At 36.5% G+C, this 27,563-nt stretch overlaps 1 protein-coding gene across 3 annotated transcripts in view; it reads right to left on the bottom strand.

Moving 5' to 3' along the window:
• Snx13 (sorting nexin 13) overlaps positions 1-27,563 on the bottom strand; it is a 95,924-nt gene that overhangs the window by 7,564 nt on the left and 60,797 nt on the right. The window contains exons 16-24 of one of the 3 annotated variants that reach the window (XM_021178790.2): positions 26,572-26,609; positions 24,738-24,807; positions 17,102-17,241; positions 13,943-14,050; positions 12,486-12,596; positions 8,241-8,402; positions 7,092-7,163; positions 1,558-1,703; positions 1,259-1,327 (exon numbers count right to left, since the gene is read on the bottom strand). In XM_021178790.2, coding sequence (XP_021034449.1) covers positions 1,259-1,327; positions 1,558-1,703; positions 7,092-7,163; positions 8,241-8,402; positions 12,486-12,596; positions 13,943-14,050; positions 17,102-17,241; positions 24,738-24,807; positions 26,572-26,609 — 916 coding nt within the window. Of the gene's footprint in view, positions 1-1,258; positions 1,328-1,557; positions 1,704-5,782; positions 6,960-7,091; positions 7,164-8,240; positions 8,403-12,485; positions 12,597-13,942; positions 14,051-17,101; positions 17,275-24,737; positions 24,808-26,571; positions 26,610-27,563 lie in introns of those variants that run through there. The other 2 variants (XM_021178789.2, XM_021178791.2) reach the window with 2 other exon arrangements.

The raw sequence follows: 27,563 nt of genomic DNA, 5'->3' as shown, positions 1-27,563 counted from the left end.
TGTTCACTGATTCCTATAGTGAACAGGTCTGGAGGAATGAGACTCTATAGGCTACCAGAGGTGTCCAACCTTTTGGGATAGAAACATCATCTCAATACTGTCATCTACAGATGTGCAAAAAGCCCCTTCCATTGCTATCTGGGCTACGACTTGGACATGCCTGCAGAGAAATCATTTTAACATGCCCTAGAAACACTTTGTGTATCAGGAAATAAAACCACCTATTGTGCAGACCTTCTACCTATTAAACCAAGTCAATCATCTCTGGAGAAAGGGTGCACACAGGGTTGAATGTCCCAGTTGGATCCAATCTACAGTCAAGGCTGAGAATTGGTGCCACAGAATTCAGCTGCCCTAACTGAAAAGAACAGGGCAGCTAGTCCAACTTTTAGAAACAATGTAGTCTAAAAGGAAGAAACTTTGCTTCTAGGCAGAAAATCAGATTCCCCTTTTCCTGTCACAAGAGCCTTTTGGCAAACTGCTTTTCTTCTTTAACCCTCTGCTGCCTCACAAGAGCCTTTTGGCAAACTGCTTTTCTTCTTTAACCCTCTGCTGCCTCACAATCAAATGAAGACAAGCTGTTAACCAGATGAAAAGGATATAAGATTAGAAAGCACATGGGGCTCAGGGAGAAACCAGTTAGTACAACACTGAAGATTCCTTTCTCCTTCCTTCCTGACAGGCAGCAGTACAGCATCAGAAGTTCCTAGGCTTGCTTATCTTCACGTTTACACACAGGGTTTACTTCTCTATCGATGAGCTGGGCCTCAGCTTCTCATCCTCTGGCCTCTATCCCAAACTCCACCATGCCCAGCTTTCTGCCTAATACTAATTTCAAAGATATTCTATGGGATAAAAATCTAGCCTATCATTTTAGAAATGTTTCCTTTGCTAGTCTACTTTAGAAAAAAATCAATCGCTCTACAGAATTACCATGTGAGTACATGCAGTTATGTATCTGGGGGTGGGTGGGGGGAGGGTACATGGGCCACAGGGTATGCATGGAGGTCGGACGACAACTGTATAGGAGTTGGTGGATTCTGGGATCAAACTTGGGTTGCAAGGTTGGTATGACAAGTGCCTTTACCCTCTGATGTTTCTCAACAGCCCCAGATACTTATAATTCTCTTAAGTCTTTGCTCATCACACCCCACGTTAAGGCCAGTGAAGAAACAAAGGCCATAAGTAAAAGTCGACTGGCTGGGTACAACAATGCTAAACCCTGCACTACATGGAAGAAGTGACTGTCTTAAGATACCTGAAACGCTTCACCGAGTCAGCTACTTGTTCCGGTGAGGTCATCCAGTCAACATGGTCAACTATTTTTCTGAAAATAAAGGATTTTGAATGAGTAAGCTTAAAGCCTTTTCAGCAAATATTACTGTCACAAGTTTCACAGAGTAACACTTTCATCTGAGGATAAGCTGCTTCTGAGAAGAGATATAATGATCTTTAAAAGCCCGGAGAGAAAGTCCATGATAAAGGGCTTGCAAGTCATTTACAGAATTCAACTCTACTCATCACGGCTAGAAGCAGAAGGACATGAGAAACGGTTACCTGTTAATAGTATCACCATATGTAGCTCTAATAAGCTGCTGGAGTAAATTCTTGATATTCCTTCTCAACCACTGGTTTCTCTCTTTTAAGTCAAACACCTCATCCATTAGAAGCAGCATTACCCTAAGTGGGATATTGTCATCCACCTGAAAAAAGGAAGAAAAAATTAGGATAACTGGTTAGCTTTCTACTGTGAATGGCTACTTCTATTGAACAAACAACACCATTGAAAGAAATCAGGCAATGCGACATTACAGCCTCCAAAAGCTCACATCACACACTAGTTCAGTAAAACATATTTCTAACAGCTACCGTTTTATGGGATCCAGAATTTTACAATTCTCTAAGTTCTTAGGCTGTAGTTTAAAAAAAAAAGCTTCTCAAGTGGATTCCTGATGATAGTCTTATAGAAATAAGGCTTAGGTTTAACTTAGCAGTCTGGTAATGAAATGCTAAAATTGAGAGTTATTTTCTGGTAACACTTTTTCATTACAATAAAATTATTTGGCAGGGTGGTAGTAGTGTATGTCTTTATTCCCTCCATCCAGGAGGCAGAAGCAGAGGCAGAGATCAAGGCCACCCTGGTCTACAGAGCAAGATCCAAGACAGCCAGGAATACATAGGAAAACTCTGTCTCAGATAGATAGGTAGGTAGATAGATAGATAGGTAGATAGATGAAAATATCTTTGTTATCTATATTTAACAAATGAAACAATGAAAAATGTTTTGCTTAAGATGTATACAATTACATATACACACATACATAATAACTTTTCAGAAAAAAATAAGCTAAATTACAACCCAGTAAAAAATTAAGCTAACATTATAAAGCATGTATTCTTATGAAAATTTTATGCCTTAATTGGTATAATTAATATGTTATTAACATTAGCAGAATTGATAGTTATTTATTAAATATGACTAGAAACTTAAACTAATTTAATTAGTACTAATTTAATTAGTACAGCTAATTCTATTCAGCACACACACTAATTAATACACTTTCCACAGACTCTTCATCTCACAGGGCTGGGTTTGGGCACTTTTTGTCTTACTGGTCTTTTGCTGTATATTATGGTTTCCAATTTTGTGTTTTTATGATTTGGGAGTTTTATGCACGTGTATCTTTCTTTGCTGAAAGGACCCAAATATAACTGTCTCTTGTGAGACGATGCTGGGGCCTAGCAAACACAGGAGTGGATGTTCACAGTCAGCTATTGGATGTATCACAGGGCTCCCAATGGAGAAGCTAGAGAAAGTACCCAAGGAGCTAAAGGGATCTGCAACCCTATTGTTGGAACAACATGATGTACTAACCAGAACCCCGGAGCTCTTGTCTCTAGCTGCATATGTATCGAAAGATGGCCTAGTCAGCCATCAATGGAAAGAGAGGCCCATTGGACTTGCAAACTTTATATGCCCCAATATAGGGGAATGCCAGGGCCAAAAGAATGGGAATGGGTGGGTAGGGAAGTGGGGGGCGCTATGGGGGACTTTTGGGATAGCAGTGGAAACGTAATTGAGGAAAATATGTAATAAAAATATTAAAAAAATAAAAAAAAAATGGTTTGTACCAGAGACCTGGGGGGTGAGAGTCTCTCACGACTCAAAGGGAGGGACTGTAGATAAAATGCCCAACAGTAGGGCGAGGGAACTTGTAGAGCCCACCTCCTGCAGGAAGACAGAACATCAAGCAAGGGATGAGGTTGCCATCCCACAGTCAAAACTCTGACCCATAATTGTTCCTGTCTGAAAGAACTACAGGGATGGAAATGGAGAGGAGCCTGAGGAAAAGAAGGTCCAGTAACAGGCCCAAAGTGGGGTCCAGATCAAGGGGAGGCCCAAGGCCTGACACTACTACTGAGGCTATGGAGCACTCACAAAGATGGACCTACTATGACTGTCCTCCAAAAGATCCAACAAGCAGCTGAAAGAGACAGACGTAGGCACCCAACCAATGGACAGAAGCAGATGACCCCTGTTGTTGAATTAGGGAAGGTTAAAAGAAGCTGAGGAGAAGAGCAAACCTGTAGGAGGACCAGCAATCTCAATTAATCTAAACTTCCGAGATCTCTCAAACACTGGACCACCAACCAGACAGCATACACCAGCTGATATGAGGCCCCCCAACCGACATACAGCAGACGACTGCTGGGTCTGAGTTTAGTCAGAGATGATGCACCTAACCCTCAAGAGACTGGAGGCTCCAGGGAGTTTAGAGATCAGGTGGGGTGGAGGTGGGAGGGATATCCTCATGGAGACAGAGGGGCAGGAAGAGGTATGGGATGTGGAACAGTTAGAGGGTGGATCGGGAAAAGGATAAAATCTGAGAGAAGAAAGAAAGAAAGAAAGAAAGAAAGAAAGAAAGAAAGAAAGAAAGAAAGAAAGAAAGAAAGAAAGAAAGAAAGAGAAAGAAAGGAAAAGAAAAGAAAAGAAAAGAAAAGAAGGAAGGAAAAGAGAAAAGAAAAGAAAAGAAAAGAAAAGAAAAAAAAGAAAAGGAAGGAAGAAGAAAGAAAGAAAGAAAGAAAGAAAGAAAGAAAGATTGATTGATTTTAAAAAATGGTTTGTTTTCTAAAGAATGAGCAAGTGGACTGTGGAGTTGGGTGGATAGGGATGTGGGGAGGACCTGGAACAAGTTGGGAGAGGGAAATGTATGGTCAGTATATATTACATGGAAAGTTTTTATTATTAAAGAATAAAATAAATTAAAATACTTTAATTTGAAAGCCTTCAGTCAATGATATACAAAATAGAAAAAAAACAGCTAGAATGCTTGTATGTGAAAAATTGTGCATGCCAATAAATAATAGTTACTGATTTAGAACTATATATAAAACTGATCATTTTATGATTTTCAATACTTTACTGCTCACTCTCTAATTAGTGCTTTAACTTAAAAGATGAGAAAAGGTGTGGGGCTTAATCATCAGGGGAATGCAAATCAAAACAACCCTGAGATTCCACCTCACACCAGTCAGAATGGCTAAAATGAAAAACTCAGGTGGCAGCAGATGCTGGCAAGGATGTGGAGAAAGAGGAACACTCCTCCATTGTTGGTGGGACTGCAAGCTGGTACAACCACTCTGGAAATCAGTTTAGTGGTTCCTCAGAAAATTGGACATAGTTCTACCGGAAGATCCAGCAATACCACTCCTGGGTGTATACCCATAAGATGCTCCACTATGTTCATAGCAGCCTTATTTATAATAGCCAGAAGCTGGAAAGAACCTAAATGTCCCTCAACAGAGGAATGGATACAGAAAATGTGGTACATTTACACAATGGAGTACTACGCAGCTACTAAAAACAATGAATTTATGAAATTCTTAGACAAATGGATGGATCTGGAGGATATCATCCTAAGTGAGGTAACCCCATCACTAAAGTACATACATGATATGCAGGCACTGATAAGTGGATATTAGCCCAGAAGCTCAGAATCCTTCTTAGAAGGGGGAACAAAATACCCACGGAAGGAGTTACAGAGACAAAGTGTGGAGCAGAGACTGAAGGAACAACCATCCAGAGACTGCCCCACTTGGGGATCCATCCCATAAACAACCACCAAACCCACATACTATGGCAGATGCCAACAAGAGTGTGCTGACAGGAGTCTGATATAGCTGTCTCCTGAGAGACTCTGCCAGTACCTGGCAAATATAGAAATGGATGCTCACAGTCATCCATTGGACTGAGCACAGGGTCCCTAATGAAGGAGCTAGAGAAAGGCCCCAAGGAGCTGAAGGAGTTTGCAGCCCCATAGGAGGAACATCAATATGTACTAACCAGTACCCCCAGAGCTCCTTGGGACAAAACCACCAATCAAAGAAAACACATGGTGGGACTCATGGCTCTAGCTGTATTATATGTAGCAGAGGATGGCCTAGTCGGTCATCAATGGGAGGAGAGGCCCTTGGTCCTGTGAAGGCTCTACGGGGAATGCCAGGGCCAGGAATGGGAGTGGGTGGGTTGGGGAGCAAGGGAAGGGGGAAGAGGATAGGGAATTTTGGAGGGAAAACTAGGAAAGGGGTAACATTTGAAATGTAAATGAAGAAATTATCTAATTAAAAAAAAAAAAAGGAAAAGGTGTGGGATTTTAGTTTTTCACAACTAGGTTGTAAACATGTGATTAATTTTAATGCCATGAATGGACAGTTTATAACTTAAATAGTCCAGAGGGGAGAGGGACTCATTTCCTCACTTCAGTAAGTAAATACTGTTCAATTATCTGATAAAATAAACTCAGTTTAATAATATATTTTTGAGATGTAACTATACAATCCAGAGTGAAAGATGTTACAGATATTATACATTACACTCATGAAGTATCCTAAAATGATCTTAAAGAAGGAAAATATACACATATATGAAACTTTATTATTAACAAATCTATCTGGAAACTGAAAACAGGAAATTATGTTTAAGATAAATCTCCTTAAGAGCCCTAAGCCTGGATTCAAAACCATTTAAGAACAGAAGCACACATATATGGTAAGGAAGACAACAGCAAACAAGGAAAGATGGACCTTTAGGAAATGGAGATGAGCAATCTCTACAGATAATTAATCAGAGATGAAGTGCAAATTTAAATGTTGCCATGGTAAAGCAAGAAAAACTGTATAAAAAAAAATCACAGGCCAACATATAGAGTTACAAAAGCAACAGACAGCACAGGAGGTGGGTACTTCAGAGATACATAATATACATCATGCATATGATACCTCATGCTCAGATAATATTCAGTACCCAAGTTAATATAACACACAAAAAACAAACACAGCTGAGTCAATAGAAAAATGAGGAAAAGATTTTGACACCCACAAGACATGACCCTGAATGGCTATCATACATGAATCTACAGAGATATAAATACTGACTCTAGCCAGATGTAGAAGATTAAAACTCATATCGTGCTAGTAATAATAAAAATGATACAGTTTTGGAACATTATTTCGTAGCACATACTACAGAATATATAGACCTATATATATTTTGACTCTTAAGTAGAAGGATATATATTTATTCTTTTCATTTCTATAATATGAATAAAACTATTCAGAGTTCTGTGCATAATCCAATACAAATTAAAAGACTAAATACAAATACTGCAAAGATACAGGTATTGAGAAAGAACTAGTATATTACAGCATAAAAAACTGTCACATCACCAGGTTGAACAACAACAAAGAAAAACAACAGGCATAAGGGAGACTATCCTTATAGTTCCATTTAAAAGTCTCAAGTGTAAAGCAGGACAACAGTCAGGAGAGCAGTAAGCCCACGGCAGAGGAGCCCACGGCAGAGGAGCCCATGCGGGCAGGGAGGACTATAGGTTCTAGGGCCCTGGTAACTGTTTGCTTGTTTGTTTAAATTAAAATGTTGAAGTCAGGAACTGTGCAGTCTGTAAGAATTTACCATGTTTAACATAATATGGAAATCTGAATGAATGAAACATATGCATATTTATTAAAATAATCTGCCAAAACTAATTTGAATTACAGCCTAAATAAAACTATAGAATAAGTTAACTCACATTATCATCGAGCTGAGCTGAGACTCGACAATGTTCAGGATCTGAATCAGTCTTCGTAATTAAAGGAGGGACCTGTACATTTACAAAAATAAGAAGTGAACAGAGAAACACTGCAAAATCCCAGAATCTGACTTCAATATTGGTGCAATGTATTAAAAAAGCTTAATATTCTATATTCTGTACTAAGCACACCCAGGGAACAGAACTCCAATCTTCTTTTAAGATCTCTTGAAAATATGTTAACTAGTTTAAGCAATTAACCATTATTCAATAAGGAGAAGAAGGAAAGAAAAACTAGAATCAGCTGAACCCCCTGCAACACAGGAAAGCCTATTACCAACACATACGGCCTGGGAAGGTCATATGAGTGACCCTCAGCAGAAGCAGTGCTGACACTCACATCAATGCTAAGGACAAGCAGCCCTGAAAGGATAATGGTGAACAGAAAAAAGAACTGCCTCTACACACAGGAAAATATGTCTTTAGTAAATGGATCTGTGCTATTCAGACAGAATTAGCTATAACACTCTTCTACAACTCAACTTTTAGGTTTATGGTTGGTCATTTACAGCTTTGATAGCATCCTTGCAAAGAAATAAAAAACTATATCAAAATTATTTTACAAGTGTAAACTGGAAATGCAGCAAAAGTACTTAGTCTAGTCCCATTATGGAGAAATCAAATGGAAAGGCTTCCTGGAAGCCTGTACTCCACCCAAGTATGCACATTAACGACAGGTGGAGACACTGACCAGGCCAAGGACTTCTTACTTTGTTGTCATGGGTTACTGTTTGAATAAGGAAAAATTAGACTTTATATTTCTGTATATGTTAAGTATAACTCATTTCCAAATATAACTCATTTATTTGCAAAGGAATCTATACCATTAAAGAATCAAAAAAGTCTAGTGCAATAAATTGATAAGAAATATTAACCTTGCTAATTTTAAATATGTATTGTAAATGAATTTGTTAAATTCTACTACAACAAAGACTGATGAATAAAAGGATTTTTAGTGTCAGTTTCTGACATAAATTTGGCCTTTTAAACTTTTTTTATGAAGTCTGAAAATTTTGGAGAAGACGCTCAATATATCTTAGGTGACATAAAAACAGTTTGCTTTAGAGACCACTAGAAATGTCTTTTTACCTTAAAAAATGACTGCTTTATGTCTTGCCCTAATCTCTCTGACATCCTGCCCACGTTGTCCGACATTTTTGTCACTCCTTCTGCCAAGCTATCAGGAAGGGATTTGACTGCATTTGAAACATTCCTCATAGAGTTGCGAAGCGGATTTACAAAAGTGTCCATCTAAAGCGAGAAAGAAATTATACTTAGATCAGTTACATAACTCAGAAGCCTAAGAAAATATAGAGTGCAACCATGAGAAGATGAAATGATTTTCCAGTCAATAATATGTCAATGCCTTAAAAACAAAACAAAACAAACCAAAAAAAAAAAACTGTTGACATGGTATATCTTAAAAACACATCTTAATACACACATGGATGGTTTAAAATTTTGACTGAGGAAGATACTATCAGGTTAGGTAAACCTTCACTGTTTGCTTATTAAATTCTGAATACCTTCCCAAACAAAACTTGATACAAAAAGAATTAACTACTCTATACTTTCACCATAATCCAAAGAATCGGTGAGACATTTGCCAGAGCAGGAGACATCTGCCAGAAAGCTACAGAGACAGTGGTACTAGCCAAGAGAAGAAAGTTTGCTGCAAACTTCAGTCAGCAAAGCTGAAGGGTGGCACCATAAGCCGTTGACGTCACACATGGAACTAGAGCTACAAAAGGCAGTTTTCCTGCTCCGTCTTCCTCACTGTCTCCTGATCCTCCCTTTTGGAATGGTAATGTAGATTCTGTGAAACTGTATGTTGGAAGTATGATTTTTCACAGGGTTACAGTTAAGAGATGTTGTAGTTTGGGGCTGGCATGGTAGAGGATTAGAAGCTGTGGACTGAAGGGTAGAGAAAATTACAACTCTCAAATATAACATAATATTCACTAAGGAGAACTCCATAAGCATAGGGACACGTTTTGAGGTTTAAAAAGAGTTACACCATTCAGTATGCTATCTGACACCTACTTGCAGATCAAGATATAAGCTCTGAGCTCCTGATGCCATGGACTCTAGCCCTATGAAACCACATAAACTCTTTCATATAAAAGCTGCCTTGGTCATGGTGTTTTATCACAATAGAAAGTAACTGAGACAGCCAACCAATAAAGCAGATATACTTTATGGAATAGTCAATCTTACTCAAGAAAACACAAAGAGAATTCATTTGTTTTTTTGTTTTTCAAGAATAAGTTTCTTTGTGTAGTCTTGGCTCCTCTGGAACTCTCTCTGTAGACCACACCAGACCTGGAATTCAGAGATCTGCCTGTCTCTGCCTCCTGAATGCAGGGATTAAAGGCCTGCACCACTATGCCCAGCTCAGCGTGCAGAATTCTAAGAGATGCCTTATGAGACTCTTTATGAAGTATTTATCATATTTAAAACATGCAACTATGGAGAAGATTGCAACTCTCAAATATAACATAATATTCATTAAACAGAACTTCACAAGCATGAGAGTCCACTCTACATTGCTCCTACAAATACAGGATTTGTTTCAAAACAGACCTAAAAGGGTTCTGAAAACAAACAGGAAAGAAACAAACTTTAAAACTATGAGGCACAGGACGAAATCCCAGAGAGATAGCACAAGTACACCCTCAGCATAATTTATACAGGGGCTGTCTATATAAGTTGCCAGCTCTCCTCAGTTCCACGTTCTAAGTAACACAACATTCCAATCGAATTTTAACTTAACACTTCTAACTATGACTAAGAATGACTTCAAACCACAACATAACCTTAAATTAAAAGTTACATCAAGCAGAGAAAGGATGCTTATCACTTATTCCATCTATGAATTAACTGTTCTACAGATTTTTAAGAAGAGAAACTGACAAAAATCAATGGTTTCTAAGGCATTTGTCAAGCTGAGAAAAGCCTCTCATAAAATGCTTGCAGATTATTTAATCCAATGATTACTTAGAGGGGTTTTCAGACTGTATTAGTAACTTAGAATATGATATGCAACTAACCTACAAGTGTTCCTGCTGATTATTTAAAATGATGGGGCATATTTAATAAAAACTGTTATCAATTCTATAGTTAAAATTAATATAATCACAAAACAGAAAATAAGGCAAATATCTTCATGATAGAAAACTGGAACACATCTCTATTGACATAGAAGATTGCATCCTGAATACAATTACAAAGGAAATAAAGCATGAACATATGCACATGTATGTGTGTGTGTGTGCATATACACATATGTATAGATACATACACACATTACTATTTTAAAGTCTATATATAAGAATTTATTTTTAAAACATTCAACTTAAAAATGTTAGCATCCATTAAGATGTTGAAATTTAACATTCTAATCATACAAACTCCTATTTATAACTCCTAAGTATTGTTGATTATTTTGCATCAATTCCCAAACCTTTTGTTTTCATTTTATTTTTGTTTTTGGGTTTTTTGTTTTTTGTTTTTTTAGTGGTAAGATGGGGAGAAGTGTGGTTGAAGCTTTTTAGTTTTTATTTTAAAATCATCTATGACTTCTAAAAAGTTGCAAAGGATTGCTGCACACTACCCTAAATTTTGCTTTTGCTCTTATTATTACCAGCAAAGATTAATTAGTTATGTGTGTGATACGCTTAAACACAGAATAATATCTTACTTGGTTTATGCAGTGGCTTAAAAGAGAAAAATCTTGACTTCTTGAGAAAACTAAAGTAACAAAATGAAAAATACACTGATGGTCCCTAGCAAAGAAGGAAGCAGGACTTTGAGAACTGTTTATAAGGCTTCTTTATTTTTAATTAGATATTTTCTTTATTTACATTTCAAATGCTATCCCGAAAGTTCCCTATACCCTCCCCCACCCTGCTCCCCTACCTACCCACTCCCACTTCTTGGCCCTGTCGTTCCCCTGGACTGGGGCATATAAAGTCTGCAAGACCAAGGGCCTCTCTTCCCAATGATGGCCTACTAGGCCATCTTCTGCTACATATGCAGCTAGAGACACGAGCTCTGGGGGAACTGGTTAGTTCATATTGTTGTTCCACCTATAGGGTTGCAGACCCCTTCAGCTCCTTGGGTACTTTTTCTAGCTCCTCCATGGGGGGCCCTGTGATCCATCCAATAGCTGACTGTGAGCATCCACTTCTGTATCTGCCAGGCACTGGCATAGCCTCACTCGAGACAGCTATATCAGGGTCCTTTCAGTAAAATCTTGCTGACATATGCAATAGTGTCTGGGTTTGGTGGCTGATTATGGGATGGATCTCCGGGTGGGGCAGTCTCTTCTGTTGATACCACGGTACTTAACTCAAAGTGCAGGCCTGGAACCATATTTTAAATTAACTAAGATAGTTTAAATAACAAGCACTTCACCCAAGAGGTAAAAATACTTTCAGAACACATCCTATTTAACATTTTTCTTGTGTTTAATTCAACTGAAACACATTTCCTCCCAGTAAAATACACTGACTACTTAAAATAATAAAAAGCTTGTAACCTACTTCAGGCAAACTTTTCTTAACTTTAGAAATCTGTTTCTTTGTTTTCTTTCTGTCAAGCGCCACTAGATCATAATGTAAGCTTGTATATAAGATATGATGAATCAGCCTGTCCCCATATTTGGCTTAAAAGCCAACTCATACAAAAAATAAACTAGATTCATTCTTGCTTGTGATTACATCTGTTTCCCAAGGATTGGGCTATATTGCCTTGCTGGAACCTTAACTACAAATGGTTTATACTGCTCTTCCAATGACAGCCATGTCTTTGTTTCAAAAGCTTGTTACAACCATCTTGCAACTGTATCTTTGTTTCCAGAGGTCTTTATGACTGCCTGTTGTTATAACTCCCTATAAGAGTATCTTTGTTTCAGGAGGTCCTTCCTTATAGCTAACTTGTTATGCTTATTCTGCTCCTGTAACCCTGACAAATTTGCCTGCCAAATCCTCCATTTGGAAACCCTCTACCGCTCAGCAATAAAAACCTTGTCTTCTTCACATCCATTTTGATCTCCTGAACTCCACTTTTAGAGAGAAGTAGTCCAATGTACACAAATTTTAAAAATGATGCTTTAATTAACTGCTTGCATGAATTAATGTGGTCATGATGATTTGGTCAGTGATCTTTCATTTGCATATTTGGTATTAACAGATACATCAAGCAACAGCATACTGACTAAGCCAACATGACAAGACATACTTAACAAATCATTTTAAAATATATATGTCTATATTTTCCTTTATTAAAAAAAAGCAAGAAAGATCTTAAAAGGAAATTCAATAATATGCTAACCTTTCGAGCAAAATCGCCCTTCCCTTTACTGTAGGCTTTGTTCTCAAGGAAATCATAGACACAGTGAGCCAGTGCTGGGGATGCCTTCATCATTTCAGGAGTCAAGAGTAACTAATAGGGAAAAGAAGAGATCTTAAGATGGTAAAATAGCATTGATGTTAATTCCACTTTATAAAATATCTGGCTCTACAGCTTATCCACATTAGAAACTGCTGTTTATTATAATACTGCTAAAGTTTAAGAGTAATGAAAATAGGATTTTATAATATATATGAATAGAAACTTTCAAGTGTTATAAAAAAATCCAAAACATATTCCTTTTATGAATGCAAATAAACTCAATAATCTTAATAATCTAGCTTAGTTGCTTCTAAGGCAAACGTGGTGACATACTGAGTCCAGGAGCTGAAAGTATAAGAGAGTCAGTCACCCTTAAACTTATAGTACCACAACTGGGAAAAGTCATTTTATCAGTGTACAAAACTGTTAGGGATCTTAACAAAACTAAAACTGAGTATTTTGAAGTAAAGTGTTTAACAAGTTTTATCAATGCAGCATTTATGCACTGCACTTTCCCGCTGGGAAAGAATGAAGTGACAGCCAGCTGTTCTTCCTTCCCCTCCTGGCCTCTCAATGCACAGCAGCAAATTATAATTATTATAACTTTAAATCTGCTGCTTGTGAAAAATAAAACAAAAACATACGAACAAACAAAAAACCCAACTACCAGCTAGAGATATAAATCCGTGGTCTCAACAGGTGGCTTCCTGCTGCAGTCTACTGACTCCTTTCGTAGAAAACAGGAAGCTAGATAATGGAACACTAACTAGGATGAACTGACAAGGTTCATTACTCTACCTGAGCTTTGGGTATTCAGGTGTAAAATGTATCTCTAGGCATTTGACCAGCCTACACAATATGTAACTTGTAAAATATGTTATTTCCTGTGAGGAAATTTTATGACTAAGATGATGAGCCCAGGATATATCTTCAGCTCTATTTCTCTCAGGAACTATTCTGAGAACAAAAATGAACTACGTTCTGTGGTAACCTAAAAAGCTATCGTGTATTAAATTATAAGCATTTAACTTCTGGGTACATCATACTATATATCTAGTTATAATAATCTGAAACACTATTATACATACTCATCTAAACACAAATAAGCAAAAGTCTTTAGTGCTTAAAAAAATGTCTAACATTAAATACAGAAACAATGAACTACTTAAAAGACTACATATCATATTTGATACTACTAAAATTAGTTATTCGTCCACAATTACAGCCAGCCAAACTATTCGGTTGTGTTGTTCTCACTGCTAACAAGGCTGGATGTGGGGTACAGTGTCACAGGCATGTCACACACATGCTGCACCAAACATACCTCAATAAAGACATCTAGTCTACTCATGTGCTGTAACAAATGAAATCTACAGGCAATACTATAACCACCTTACCTGCAAGTAGGCATTTAAATCCTTTTTCCTCTTTTCTAAAAAATCTCTATCCATATTGTTAAACGTCTTTTTACCAGGAAGCTTCAATATGCTTGACAGATTTTCAAACTAGAAGAGAAAAGACATTCAATACTTCTTTTTTTAAAAGAAATAATCTCCACGTAACAATTTCTCTACATGTCAAAGAATCTTCAGATAATTTGGGGCTATATTTCTTATATTAAACAAAACATCACAATCACATTGTCCACAAAACCCAAAATACAGTCACCCTTTTTTATCGTAAAAAATTGGCAATGGAGAATAAAAGTGGATAACTGATGAAAATGGACACTCTGCCATATCAAGTTTCATTTTGCAGTTCTAATTTTCAGATCAAAATTTAATAGTAAAGCAGCAATACTTTTCCTAGCCATTTGACTCATGAATAGAGTATTAAGAAAGTAAAATTTGAATCAAAGTTATGATATTATGGCTTGTTAAAATCTAAGAGACAATTTTAATATTAGTGACTATAAAATAATCACTGTAATATATATCCTTAAAAAGCAGAAAGACAAACTACTAATTATAGACAGGATCTGTATTACAACTTTGCATATACTTATATTAAATATTAATAACCTTTCCTCATCATATGAAAAGTAAACTCATAAGTGACACTGTGAAAAAGACCCAAGAGTCACTGTCATGCTATTGTTTTCTTTGTAATGTAAAAATACAGAGCAATATAGCAGTCTTGGTTTTGCAGACTTAATATGAGGTGCAACCATGATAGTAATCTACTACACCCTCTCAAGCACAAGCTGTTGCTATGTCTATTGCTAGGATGGCGTAAGGCAAGGCCTGGCCAACAGCCAGCACCTGAAACTTTAGGCAGTCTCTTCCCTCTTTCCATATTACATACACTGAGACAAGCAAAGCTGTTTTTTTTTAAATCCTTTGTTTAAAATACATTAAGACCAATTCCTGCTGCAAACATTAAGAGAGAGGAAGATGAAGAGAGAGGGAGAGAATATATGAGACTCAGAATCATTTCCATCCCAAACTGTAAGATTCTGACAATTAAATGCAATGAAAAAATCTAATTGTTTAGAGTGAAAATGTGAACAAATTCATTACGCAACATATGTGTAAAATAATAATTTTGCTTCAATCATTATCAAGACAAAAAGCAAATAGGGGCAATACATTGAAAGTATTGAGTAGTAATGATAACTCAGAAATTTAGCTATAAATAAAGTCAGAAGAAATAGTCTTCATTGAATACAGTATGCAAAATAGTTTCTGTTGCATCTATGAAAGCTTGAAGAAAATTACACCTTGTGAAAGTCAATAACCTATGTTGTTTCCAAAGATACACAATTGACTAAAATATTACTTATGCATTTGACTCTAAATTACTCACTCATGTTTTCAGAGTGCATAACATAGCATATCCTTTCTTACCAAAGAACAGGGGTCTGAACTGCATTTATCCAAATTCACATGTGGAAGACCTTACCTTATACAGTACATAACTTAAGACAGGGCCTCTAAAGAAATAATTAAATTACTCCAAGGCCAGCTGACTCTGTGCTGTACTTACAGTACACACCAGGAATGCACACATACAGGCAAGAGGTCATTTTCTAGTCTGAAACAACTGAGGAGCCGTAGGAGAAGCCAAACCTTTTAACACCTTATCTTAATACTTTCAGCTTTTGGAATTGTATCAAGTTTAGATTCTTAATAAACTGCTAAATTTGATGATGTAGGTTTAAAATTATGTTAAAAAATTCAAAATGGGGGCTAGAGAGATGGCTCAGTGATTAAGAGCACTGAGTGATCCTCCAGAGGTCCTGAGTTCAATTCTCAGCAACCACATGGTGGCTTACAACCACCTGTAATGGGATCCAATGCCTTCTTCTGGTGTGTCTGAAGGCAGCTACAGTACTCATATACATAAAATAAATAAATAAATCTTTTAAAAAAATTCTAAAATGTGTTAATACTCAAACACATAACATTTTTATTCATTTGAATAATGAATATTTAATATCATCATTGGCATCAGTGTGTTTGTGCACTTATACAGACTTTAAAAGGGGAAACAGAAATATGCAGTGTCCACACAAATGCATGTAGAGTCTGCCTGTCTGGTACACTGTTATTTTCCTAGAACTGAGAAGCATCAGACACACAGGAAAAACTTAATAAAAAATTCTCCAATAAATGATTGGGCAGTTCAGGCCATTTAAATGCATAAACACCTCTTGTTTTTAATCATTTTAAGGCTATTAGTCTATCTCTGTCTGCAGAATATTTATTTTAATGAGATTATCATGGTACCAACCATATTTTTCTGAATATAGTAAGTGAAAAGAATATTTTCTGATTTCTACAGTATATGTTATTTGAAATCTAATCATGTTATCTTTTTTAGTGACTTGACACTACTTATACAACTAAATTTTGAATCAAGACTTTCAAGAGTAAAAATAAGCTCCACAGATTATCTTTTCTATATCATCTGCTATTGTTTTCTTCTAAGATAAGGAGAAGAAAAAAGTTCTTATCAAAAATAGGAACAATTTCTTTTCATTCAACTTTAAAAATCTTTATACTTACTTTTATAAAACAAGATTAAATTTAGTAAGAATTTAAAACAGTATTTGATTAATGTCAGGTTCATTGTAGACTGCGGTTCAAAATAACTTAAGCAAGGGATCCAGGTTTAGCAACAATGTTGAAGGGAAGCACCATTCACAACAACAAAAGCTTTGACTTATGCCTGCGAAGCCCACGGCTGTGTTCAAATGAGATAGAACAGTCTCCTTCCCTGTGCAGAGCAACTCCTCTCAAGCAGAGGCTCTCTCTCATCCCCCTTCCACCCACCTTCCTTTCCTCACAGATCAGAAATATACATTCATTTAACTTTCCCATTGGAATTACCATTGGTGCTTTGTTGTTACTCCACAATGAATTAGATTGGTTCAAGTTTCCACATCTCATTTAGTGGTTCACTGCTCAAAATCATGCCCCCAATAAAGCCAAGTACAGAAATGATCAATATCTTTATATAATACGAACATCCTTAGAGAAATGTAGGCTCAAAGCTGAACCAAGAAACAGTGTAAAGGCCACAGGCTTGGCCACAAGCTTTAGAAACCCCATTACCTGCTCAGTGATTCTCATGTGGAAGTCATGGAAGTCACTATAACGCCGATAGGTTTTCCACATCTCCTCAGTGTTTAGGTTGCGCCGGTGTACAGTGATGGCATATAGTGCATATGTCTTGCCATGATCATTACAAACGCCTGCCACAGCATATGGGTCATAGTCAGCATATACTAGTCATTTCAAACAAAATGAAGAGGAACAAGACACAAAAAGGAGGGAGATGAAGAACAAAAACAAACAAACAAAAAAAAAGACAACATGAAATGAAGATTTTGAAATGACAGACTGAGACAAAAGAACGGCAGCAAAGGGTAAAACAGATTCCTATCCTCTGTGCACTCATGCTTATGGTATTATAAATGATGACTACAACATAAAATATCCTCAAAGTTTTATGATGACTCCAAGAATTGGTGTCTGCATTGAATTCACTTTCCAAGAGATTTTATTCACTATCAAGGATGTTGCACAGTACTCTTCAGAATGAAATAGTATAGTCTCCTAAATTTCATACCCCAGGAACCCCAGAAATCAAACAGTAAGCTTTTACCATACCTTTAAATCTAACGAAAACCTGTTCACGAAACAACAACAAAACAGCTCAGGGTAAAGCTTATCCTCTGGTAATCCTGTTCTCAGCTGTATGTTATGTTGGGAAATTAGCAACAGCAGGAGAAAAAATAAAAATGAAAAAAGTGTTTCCAATACCATACAAGCCTTTAAAAAGCAAAATCTGTTCTGTTTCTGATCTTGCTACTCTTAGATAAAGAAAAGAACTCTGAATTCTAAATATGTTTTCCAGTTCATTCTTCATAACTGTAATTCTGGTACTGTTATGAACCATTATGTAAATATCTGACATGCAAAATACCTGCTATGCGACTCCTGTGGGCACTGTGACCCACAGGTTGAGAGCCACTGCTCTAGGTGTCCAAAACCTTGCTGCGTCCTTTTCCTATCTATCAAGTGTGTGTGCATATAGATGAGCAGGCATGTGAGTATGTGTGTGTGTGCATGTAGAATAACACAATAGATATATATCAGTCTCTCAACAGAACTTGGAGTTGTGCACAGAACTGACTAGACTAGTTAACCAGCAAGCCTCAGGGCCACCCTGCCTCTACCTGCCCAACCTCTACTAGGTTCTCAGGGGCAGGCTACAGTGTTGGAACTGTACATGGATGGTGGGGATCTAAATTCTTTACCAACTAAGCCATCATATTTCCTCCAAGCCGATGGCACCTATATACTAAGTCCTTCAGCCACTTTGTCCTACTGCCATGTGTGGCAGACATCATGGTGTTTTCCCATCAAGGTCTTAAATAGGCCACTCATTTCAATCACTGTATTTTTTATTTTACATATTTATTGGTTCTTTTTGTATTTGTCTTAGAATTTATTCTTCTAAATAATTTTCCACATATTTAAAACTATTGAGATTGTCATTTCTGATTTATGAAAAACACAACTTTCCCTTACTGTGACTCTTATTTCTTCCTGGAGCTGCTTTCTCAAATTCACTTTCCACCTTGGCCATCTGAGTGTTCTGTACTTATGAAAGGACACATCAGGACTGCTGTTACCGCTGTATGCTATTTTCACATACTCAGCTCTTCGAAATCACCCAACTGAGCATCAAAAATAGTTTTAAATGTGCTTGTACTAATATGTACAAACTTTTTTCTTTCTTTTATTCTCTAGTCAATATATATTCCCTAATCACCAATTGTTTATACAGCATTTTACTGCACTGGGTTATAGAACTATTCGAGAGATGATTCAGAGTATATGGGAGGATATGCATAGGTCACATATAATACTCTATAACTTTATATAAAAGAACATAGCATTGTTGCTATGTGAAGAGAAATTGTATTACGTGTCTGGATTGAGACCATGAAGCAAGCACATGATAACTAGAGACAGTAAACTCAGGTTACACTCAGGCTTCGCCTTTCTGTGGATATTGGATACGGTTCCCTACTGTGGTCCTCACGGTCCTCAGTCTTTACATCTAAATCTAAAAAGGTTCCTGGTTCTTGCTTCATGCCAACCTGTCCTTTATGATACTAAGTTATAAGTAAAGAACACAGCTCTGCTTTTTCTAAACCCGAGGGCATGAAAATGCCATCAAAGCCAAGATGTTTCTATCCTGTTCATGTTTCTATCGTCTCTAGGCTTCACTGCTCCTTCACTTCCCAGAACTTGTTCTTCCTCATGACCTACAGTGCCTGGATACTGCTTCAGCTATTTTATAACACTGCCATATGTGGGTGGCATTGCGGCAGCTTACACTATCATATTAGCCAAAAGTCTAAAAATGATTGATATAAGGATAAATTGCAATGATCTGTAATTGTGAATACAAAAATAAAAGAGGGTTTAGAGCTAAATGCTTTTCTGTCTTCCAATCACCCAGCAAAGCAATTTCTATATACCTTCTTAGTAAATTATTTCAATAAAATGAAAAATAGATACCTATATTATCAAATAACAAATACACAGAACTCATTCTAACTATTCACAGTAACTTTTGTAAAATTTGTACTTCCTACTTAAAATTTGCTTTCCTTCCACATATATATATGTGTGTGTGTATATATATATATATATATATGTGTGTGTGTGTGTGTGTGTGTGTGTGTGTGTGTGTATATATTATACACATATGTATATATATTCAATATTTTTGTTTGGCCAATGATAATTATACTGATGATAATATTAGTAATAAAAATACTCTGGTCATCATATTCTACACATACATTTTAGCTCTATACACTGCTAACACTTTACTGTCAACTTTTTCATACAGACTCAAACAGAATCACAGATACATTTTTTTAAATCAAGTTAAGAATCTAGATTTTCTAAACACTATTGACAGATCAATAAAGAAATGACTTTATCAATTTTGATCAAGACATGTTTGGAAAAGGTAATGTAGAAGCCAATTAAGTAGATCATCATAACTACTAATTAATAAGAACAAGGAGGGGGCTGGAGAGATGGCTCAGTGGTTAAGAGCACTGACGGCTCTTCTGAAGGTCCTGAGTTCAAGTCCCACATGGTGGCTTACAACCATCTGGATTGAGATCTGACACCCTCTTATGGGGTGTCTGAGGACAGTTACAGTGTACTTACATATAATAAATAAATAGATCTTTAAAAAAAAACAAGGAGAATACCAAGGAATAGAGAATATGTATTAAAGGACTAAAAGAATCATCAGGATCTGTCACAAATTGTTAGGGAGCAGAGCCTACCCAGGTACGTGTACAACAGGAAGAAAAAACAAGTTAATGTTTTCAAATGCAGATAACAATTGACTTGATTTTAAAGGAAGACAAGAAGCTACTGTGTATTATAAATGTTAAGAAGATGGAGACAGAACTGGAATATTTCGTTTTAATAAGGCTAATGTTACTCACAGAAGCCATATACACATGGCTATGTAAAGAATTTTTTAATTAGGTATTTTCTTCATTTACATTTCCAATGCTACCCTAAAAGTCCCCCATATCCTCCCCGCCCCCACTCCCACTTCTTGGCCCTGGCGTTACCCTGTACTGAGGCATATAAAGTTTGCAATACCAAGTAGCCTCTCTTTCCAATGATGGCTGACTAGGCCATCTTCTGATACATATGCAGCTAGAGACACGAGCGCCAGGGGTACTGGTTAGTTCATAATGTTGTTCCACCTATAGGGTTGCAGATCCCTTTAGCTCCTTGGGTACTTTCACCAATTTAAATCTTCATCATGCTAATCACATGTAGCTAGTCAATATTTTTTAAGGATGAAATTTTTCTTGATGAAAGAAGACCAACCTTGGACCAGCAAGGCACTGGACTGTAGTTTTCATCTTTAATAACAGAAATTTTAAGGACATGAGATCATGAATCAGTGTCCAGTTGGGAAAATTTTTAATAAGCACCCATATATGATGCCTGTCCCACGTAAGCAATTGCCAGTGTAACTAGACAGACTTATAGGTATCCCACAAGATAGGCATTTTTATCCAGGTTGCTCTTGACAAGGAAGAAATTCCAGTAGAAACCTCAGAGAAGTTCATCTAACTGAAGCTGCAGAGTAAGCAATTTGAGCCCTGGCAACTGTGTTCTTAACTACTCTATATAATGTTGCTTCCCCAGAATTTCTGTGTTTGAATGAAAGAAAAGACAATTTATTAAAAACATTTTGCCTTATGCTTTCACGCCTTTAAAGAACAGTATATTGTTGAAAAATAAACAACTAAATAAAACAACTAGAAAATCAGAACAGCCTGAAAGGAGAAATATTAACACCAGAGACATGAACATGAATGTCTTCCTCTAGATATAAAATTTAATATTCCTAAGAAATAAAGATTAATATCTGAATAGATATTCTTAAAAAAGCCACCAACAAACATGGAAATTTTTTCAAATGTTTAAAAATTTATGGACGGAAAAAGGAATCAATTATGTCAAAAATTAAAGAGGAAAGAAACAATACCTCTACTTTGACAATGTGCTCTCAAAATGAGACTAAAAGGAGACTAATAGGTATACTCACTACATTTAAAAGGTGAAAAAACCATAGGTGTGTGGGTTCATTTCTGGGTCTTCAATTCTATTCCATTGATCTACCAGTCTGTCACTGTACCAGTACCATGCAGTTTTTTATCACAATTGCCCTGTAGTACAGCTTAAGGTCAGGCATGGAGATTCCTCCAGAGGTTTTTATATCATTGAGAAGTTTTTGCTATCCTAGGTTTTTTGTTATTCCAGATGAGTTTGCAAATTGCCCTAACTCAGTGAAGAATTGAGTTGGAATTTTGATGAGGATTGCATTGAATCTGTAAATTGCTTTCGGCAGGATGGCCATTTTTACTATATTAATCCTGCCAATCCATGAGCATGGGAGATCTTTCCATCTTCTGAAATCTTCTTCAATTTCTTTCTTCAGAAACTTGAAGTTCTTGTCATACAGATCTTTCATTTCCTTAGTTAGAGTCACACCAAGGTATTTTATATTTTTTCTGACTATTATGAAGGGTGTTGTTTCCAAGGGAGCTAAAACCATCCAGTGGATAAAAGACAGCATTTTCAACAAATGGAGCTGGCACAACTGGCAGTTATCATGTAGAAGAATGCGAATTGATCCATTCTTATCTCCTTGTACAAACCTCAAGTCTAATTGGATCAAAGAACTCCACATAAAACTACAGACACTGAAATTTATAGAGGAGAAAGTGGGGGAAAGCCTCGAAGATATGGGCACAGGGGAAAAATTCCTGAACAGAACAGCAATGGCTTGTGCTGGAAGATCAAGAATCGAAAACATGGGACCTCATAAAATTTCAAAGCTTCTGTAAGGCAAAAGACACTGTCAATAAAACAAAAAGGCCACTAACAGATTGGAAAAGGATTTTTACCAATCCTAAATCTGATAAGGGACTAATATCCAATATATACAAAGAGCTCAAGAAGCTGAACTCCAGAAAATCAAATAACCCCATTAAAAAAATGGGGTACAGAGCTAAACAAAGAATTCTCACCTGAGGAATACCGAATGGCTGAGAAGCGCTTGAAAAAATGTTCAGCATCCTTAATCATCAGGGAAATGCAAATCAAAACAACCCTGAGATTCCACCTCACACCAATCAGAATGGCTAAGATCAAAAATTCAGGTGACAGCAGATGCTGCCAAGGATGTGGAGAAAGAGGGACACTTCTCCATTGTTGGTGGGATTGCAAGCTTATACAACCACTCTGGAAATCAGTCTGGCAGTTCCTCAGAAAATTGGACATAGTACTACCGGAGGATCCCACAATAACTCTCCTGGGCATACATCCAGAAGATGTCCCAACCGGTAAGAAGGACACATGCTCCACTATGTTCATAGCAGCCTTATTTATAATAGCCAGAAGCTGGAAAGAACCCAGATGTCCTTCAACAGAGGAATGGATACAGAAAATGTGGTACATTTACACAATGGAGTACTACTCAGCTATTAAAAACATTGATTTTATGAAATTTTTGGGCAAATGGATGTATCTGGAGGATATCATCCTGAGTGAGGTAACCCAATCACAAAAGAAGTCACTTGATATGCACTCACTGATAAGTAGATATTAGCCCAGAAACTTAGAATACCCAAGATACAATTTGCAATACACAAGAAAACCAAGAAGAAGGAAGACCAACATGTGGATACTTCATTCCTCCTTAGAATAGGGAACAAAATACCCCATGGAAGGAGTTACAGAGACAAAGTTGGACCTAAGACGAAAGGATGGACCATCCAGAGACTACCCCACCTGGGGATCCATCCCATAATCAGCCATCAAACCCAGACACTATTGCATATGCTGAAAGGATCCTGATATAGCTGTCTCGAGTGAGGCTATGCCAGTGCCTGGGTAATACAGAAGTGGATGCTCACAGTCATCTATAGGGTGGAACACAGGGTCTCTAATGGAGGAGCTAGAGAAAGTACCCAAGGAGCTGAAGGGGTCTGCAACCCTGTAGGTGGAACAACAATATGAACTAACCAGTACCCCCAGAGCTCATGTCTCTAGCTGCATATGTAGCAGAAGATGGCCTAGTAGGCCATCATTGGGAAGAGAGACCCCTTGGTCTTGCAAACTTTATATGCCCCAGTACATTGGAACACCAGGACCAAGAAGTGGGAGTGTGTATGTAGGGGAGCAAGCAGGGCAGGGGGAGGGTATAGGGAACTTTCAGGATAGCATTTGAAATGTAAAAGTAGAAAATATCTAATAAAATTTTTTTTTTAAAAAGGTGAAGAAATAACCAACAGATAACAGTCCAAAAGTCTAGCAGACATTAAAGTATAAAATGCATCTCTAGTACCACTGAGAATCACAAGAAAACAAAGCCAATTTTAAAAATGCAGAGTATTTCATATCAAAATCTCTTTTCACTATCTAAAATGTAAACTAAGTGAAATTTAATTGATGCATGTAGCTGTATAATTCAGCATGTAGGAATAGCAAAAACACTTCACAATCTGGGAACAGTGAGAGGACAAGGAAGAAAACTGTAATTTCTAATACTTGTTAACATTATTAAATTGATGATCATGATAAGGATTTTATTTTATGTATTTATTTTTAATGATCTATCTGTCTGTCTGTCTGCCTGCCTGCCTGTCTGCCTACCTACCTATCTATGTATCTTTGCCTAGTGCAGAGTACTAGGTTACTCAATCCATTAAAGTATAGGTGAGACTTTGTGAGGAATGTGTCCAGTTCCGACTGCCTTTGTATGTATGCCAACTCTTGAGTGCATGAAAGCAAACACAGATCAGAGATCTTCATAAAAAAAAAAAGAGAGAGAGAGAGAGATGGGAATTAGGAAATGGATTATCAGCAACATTCAAGCACAAAGAGGAAAGGACTGGCTTTTAGAAGTATTTTCAAATGATACAGGGGCAACCTTAGAAAAGAAAAATATCCAAATATACAGGCAGCCAAACACTACAGTACTCAATGAAGAATGTGCCTCAAGGAAAAAAAATTGAAAATATAACCATAAAACAAACTGAATGCAATAATGAATGTAAAAATAACAGGGATATTACAACAACCTATATTTAAAAGTAGTGGTTTCTACAAAGTCTCTTACCAGTGTCTGAAATGTAGGCATGAAGTTGTACAGAATCATCAGAAGTCACACTTGAAAGGTCATCTAAAGACTGAAAGAAAAAATTGGGTAACAAAATATCACAGGGAAAGTATTGAGAATTGTAAACCACACATCCACCATTCCTATCGCCTCACATACCTTCTATAGTACATGTTCTTCCACCCCACCTTTTACCATGATGCTCTTCATTTACACTGAGGGAGCTAGGTAAGGAGGCTACATCCTGTGCTCCTGGCATTTGGGAAGCTTAGCACATACATATGATCTACTTTAGATGCACATTTCCCATTAGCTTACCTCAGACCCCTAAGACAATACTGAAAGTCATTAGTGAATGTGATGTAAATGAGCTAAATGCAGTCATCCTTTCCACACGTAGTTATTTTATACAACAAATACATTCCACAAAAAAACTAAAACAAGTATTTACTGACAACTAATAAAACCAAAGTTCTCAAGATAAAATGGCTTTAATAACAGTTTCATATACTTCAAGTCACTGACTTCCAATATGATATTTGATCTAGAGATTTCTGGATCTCTCTTGTAAAAGCTCCTACTTCAGAAATGGGGCAAAAATCATATTTTATAGTTTAGATATTTGTATAAACACTATAAATAGGAATATTCAAATATTTACAAAGCTGGAATATTTATAATATTGAAATATTATGCTTTATATACACACATATACATGTATATATGTATATGTATGCATATGTGTACATATATGTGTGTATGTATATACATTTCTTCCTAAGAGTATTTTAGGATAAGTTATCCAATGACAAGAGAAGATATATAGGAGAAATAATGTGTTCATTATTGAGCATAACATCAAATATCACCAGTGGAATTTATAGGCTAAAAACTTATCATTCTTAATTCTTAATCTAAATAATGAGGTATTATTGCTATAAAATTCTGAACACAAATATTTTTGTAATGACCAAATTGTTTTGATGCACACTTCAATACAGATATAGTTTGAATGAGAATGTCCCCCAGGGGTATATGTTTGCATGTTTAGTTCTCAGTTGGTACACTGTTTGGGAAGGAACAGGAGGTGTGGCCTTACTAGAGGAAGTGTGTCTCTGGGGTAGGCTCTTGAGTTTCCAAAGCCCACAGCAGTCTCTTTGTCTGAAGATCAAGTTGTAGCTCTAAGCTACTTCTCCAGCACCACGTCTGCCTGTCTGATGCCCCAATTGCCCTCCATAATGATAATGGACTAAGGCTACGAAGCTACCTAGAACCAAGCCCTCAAATGCTTTCTTCTAAGAGTTAACTTGACCATGGTGTCTCTGAATAACAACACCACAGTACCTAAGTTGAAAGCTATCCTAACAACTTAATATAACTTTTGAAAGTAAGAGAAGGAATTTAAAGTTTAAAAGATAATAACTATATAAATATAGTATTTGAAATTATGAAATTTAATTGCTTTTTTTTTCTTTTAAAGATATGGTCTCACTGTCTAGTCTTAACTGGCAGGAAGCTCACTATGTATATCAGGCTGGCCTTCAGACCATAGAGAGGTCCTGCCTCTGTCTCCAAAGTGCTGGGGTAAAGAAATCAATTCCTTTATACAATGTATCTGCAGGATGCAGGTGTGACCTAATCACATTTCTTAAAAATGAAAATTCAAAGTCACATATCCCTTATAAAGTTTGTATTCTTTAAAAGCTACACCAATGTCTTTTCATTCTAAGGAGTAAATAAAAGCTTCCAATATCATTTATCCACATATATCAAAAACCTGTCACATTATTTTCAAGTTACTTTACTAATTAAAATAGCCATAAGTAGTACTTACCAAATTTATGCTTCCTGTAGGAGACCCATTAAAAGATTCTATAAAAGAAAACTACAACTTAATATATAGAAGCAAAAACAAAATCTGACAAATATGTATAAAGCTGTTGTTTAATGTTTAAACATCAGTAACACTGGTCATATCCAACCAGAGCAACAAAAGAAAACTCTTTTCCACTTATAAGTATCTAACCTCTTAAATCTCCAAGCCAATTAGGCATATGAATAAAAATATGCATGCACCTGACATGTGCAAACAAACAAACTCACATTCACGTACTAGGTAACAATTAGTAATCATTTTTACACTTCTTCTCCTGTACCACATGATATTGTTTAATGCAATGCAAACACATGGCAAGAACTCAGAGGTGAAGCCCATTAGGTAACTGCAGAGACTAAGAAATGATATAAATAGTATCAGTCTTCAGTGTGAGATACAAATACACTGGTTTTTAAAGTATTTAATAGTCCATTGTTTCCTCATGGATTTGACATAAAAATGCTGAAGTCTAGATGCTAAAATTATTTGTATGAAATGTCATTTAATTAAGCAATAATGATGAGAAAAGTTTTGTTTTGTTTGGTTTGGTTTAATGAATGTTAGGAAAGAAGCTGGACCTGAAGATGGGTGTTTGCAAAGAGACAGAGACAGAGACAGAGTCAGTAATAGAAGAGGAGGAAAACAAGTACAAGGTGCCATGAGACTCACTGCTTTGTAAGGTGACTTTAAAAACAAAAACAAAACAAACAAACAAACAAACAATTTTAAGCCTTGGAAGAGAATTTAACTGTTAGAATAAAAATAAACATTAGCAAAGTAATCAAATAAAGATTATTAACATGCAGTAATCTGCTCTTCTTTCCCCCTTGGGCTTTATTATATATCTAAGCAAATTAAACTTTCAATTTAGTTTAAAAACAAAAGAAAACACTATGCTAAAACACTATTCATATATATAAAGTTAATGTACCTCTTCCAGATCTTAACTC

The sequence above is a fragment of the Mus caroli genome, chromosome 12 (genome assembly GCF_900094665.2).
Source record: "Mus caroli chromosome 12, CAROLI_EIJ_v1.1, whole genome shotgun sequence".
Classification (NCBI taxonomy): Eukaryota; Metazoa; Chordata; class Mammalia; order Rodentia; family Muridae; genus Mus; species Mus caroli.
This window is presented reverse-complemented; position numbering and strand designations above follow the sequence as displayed.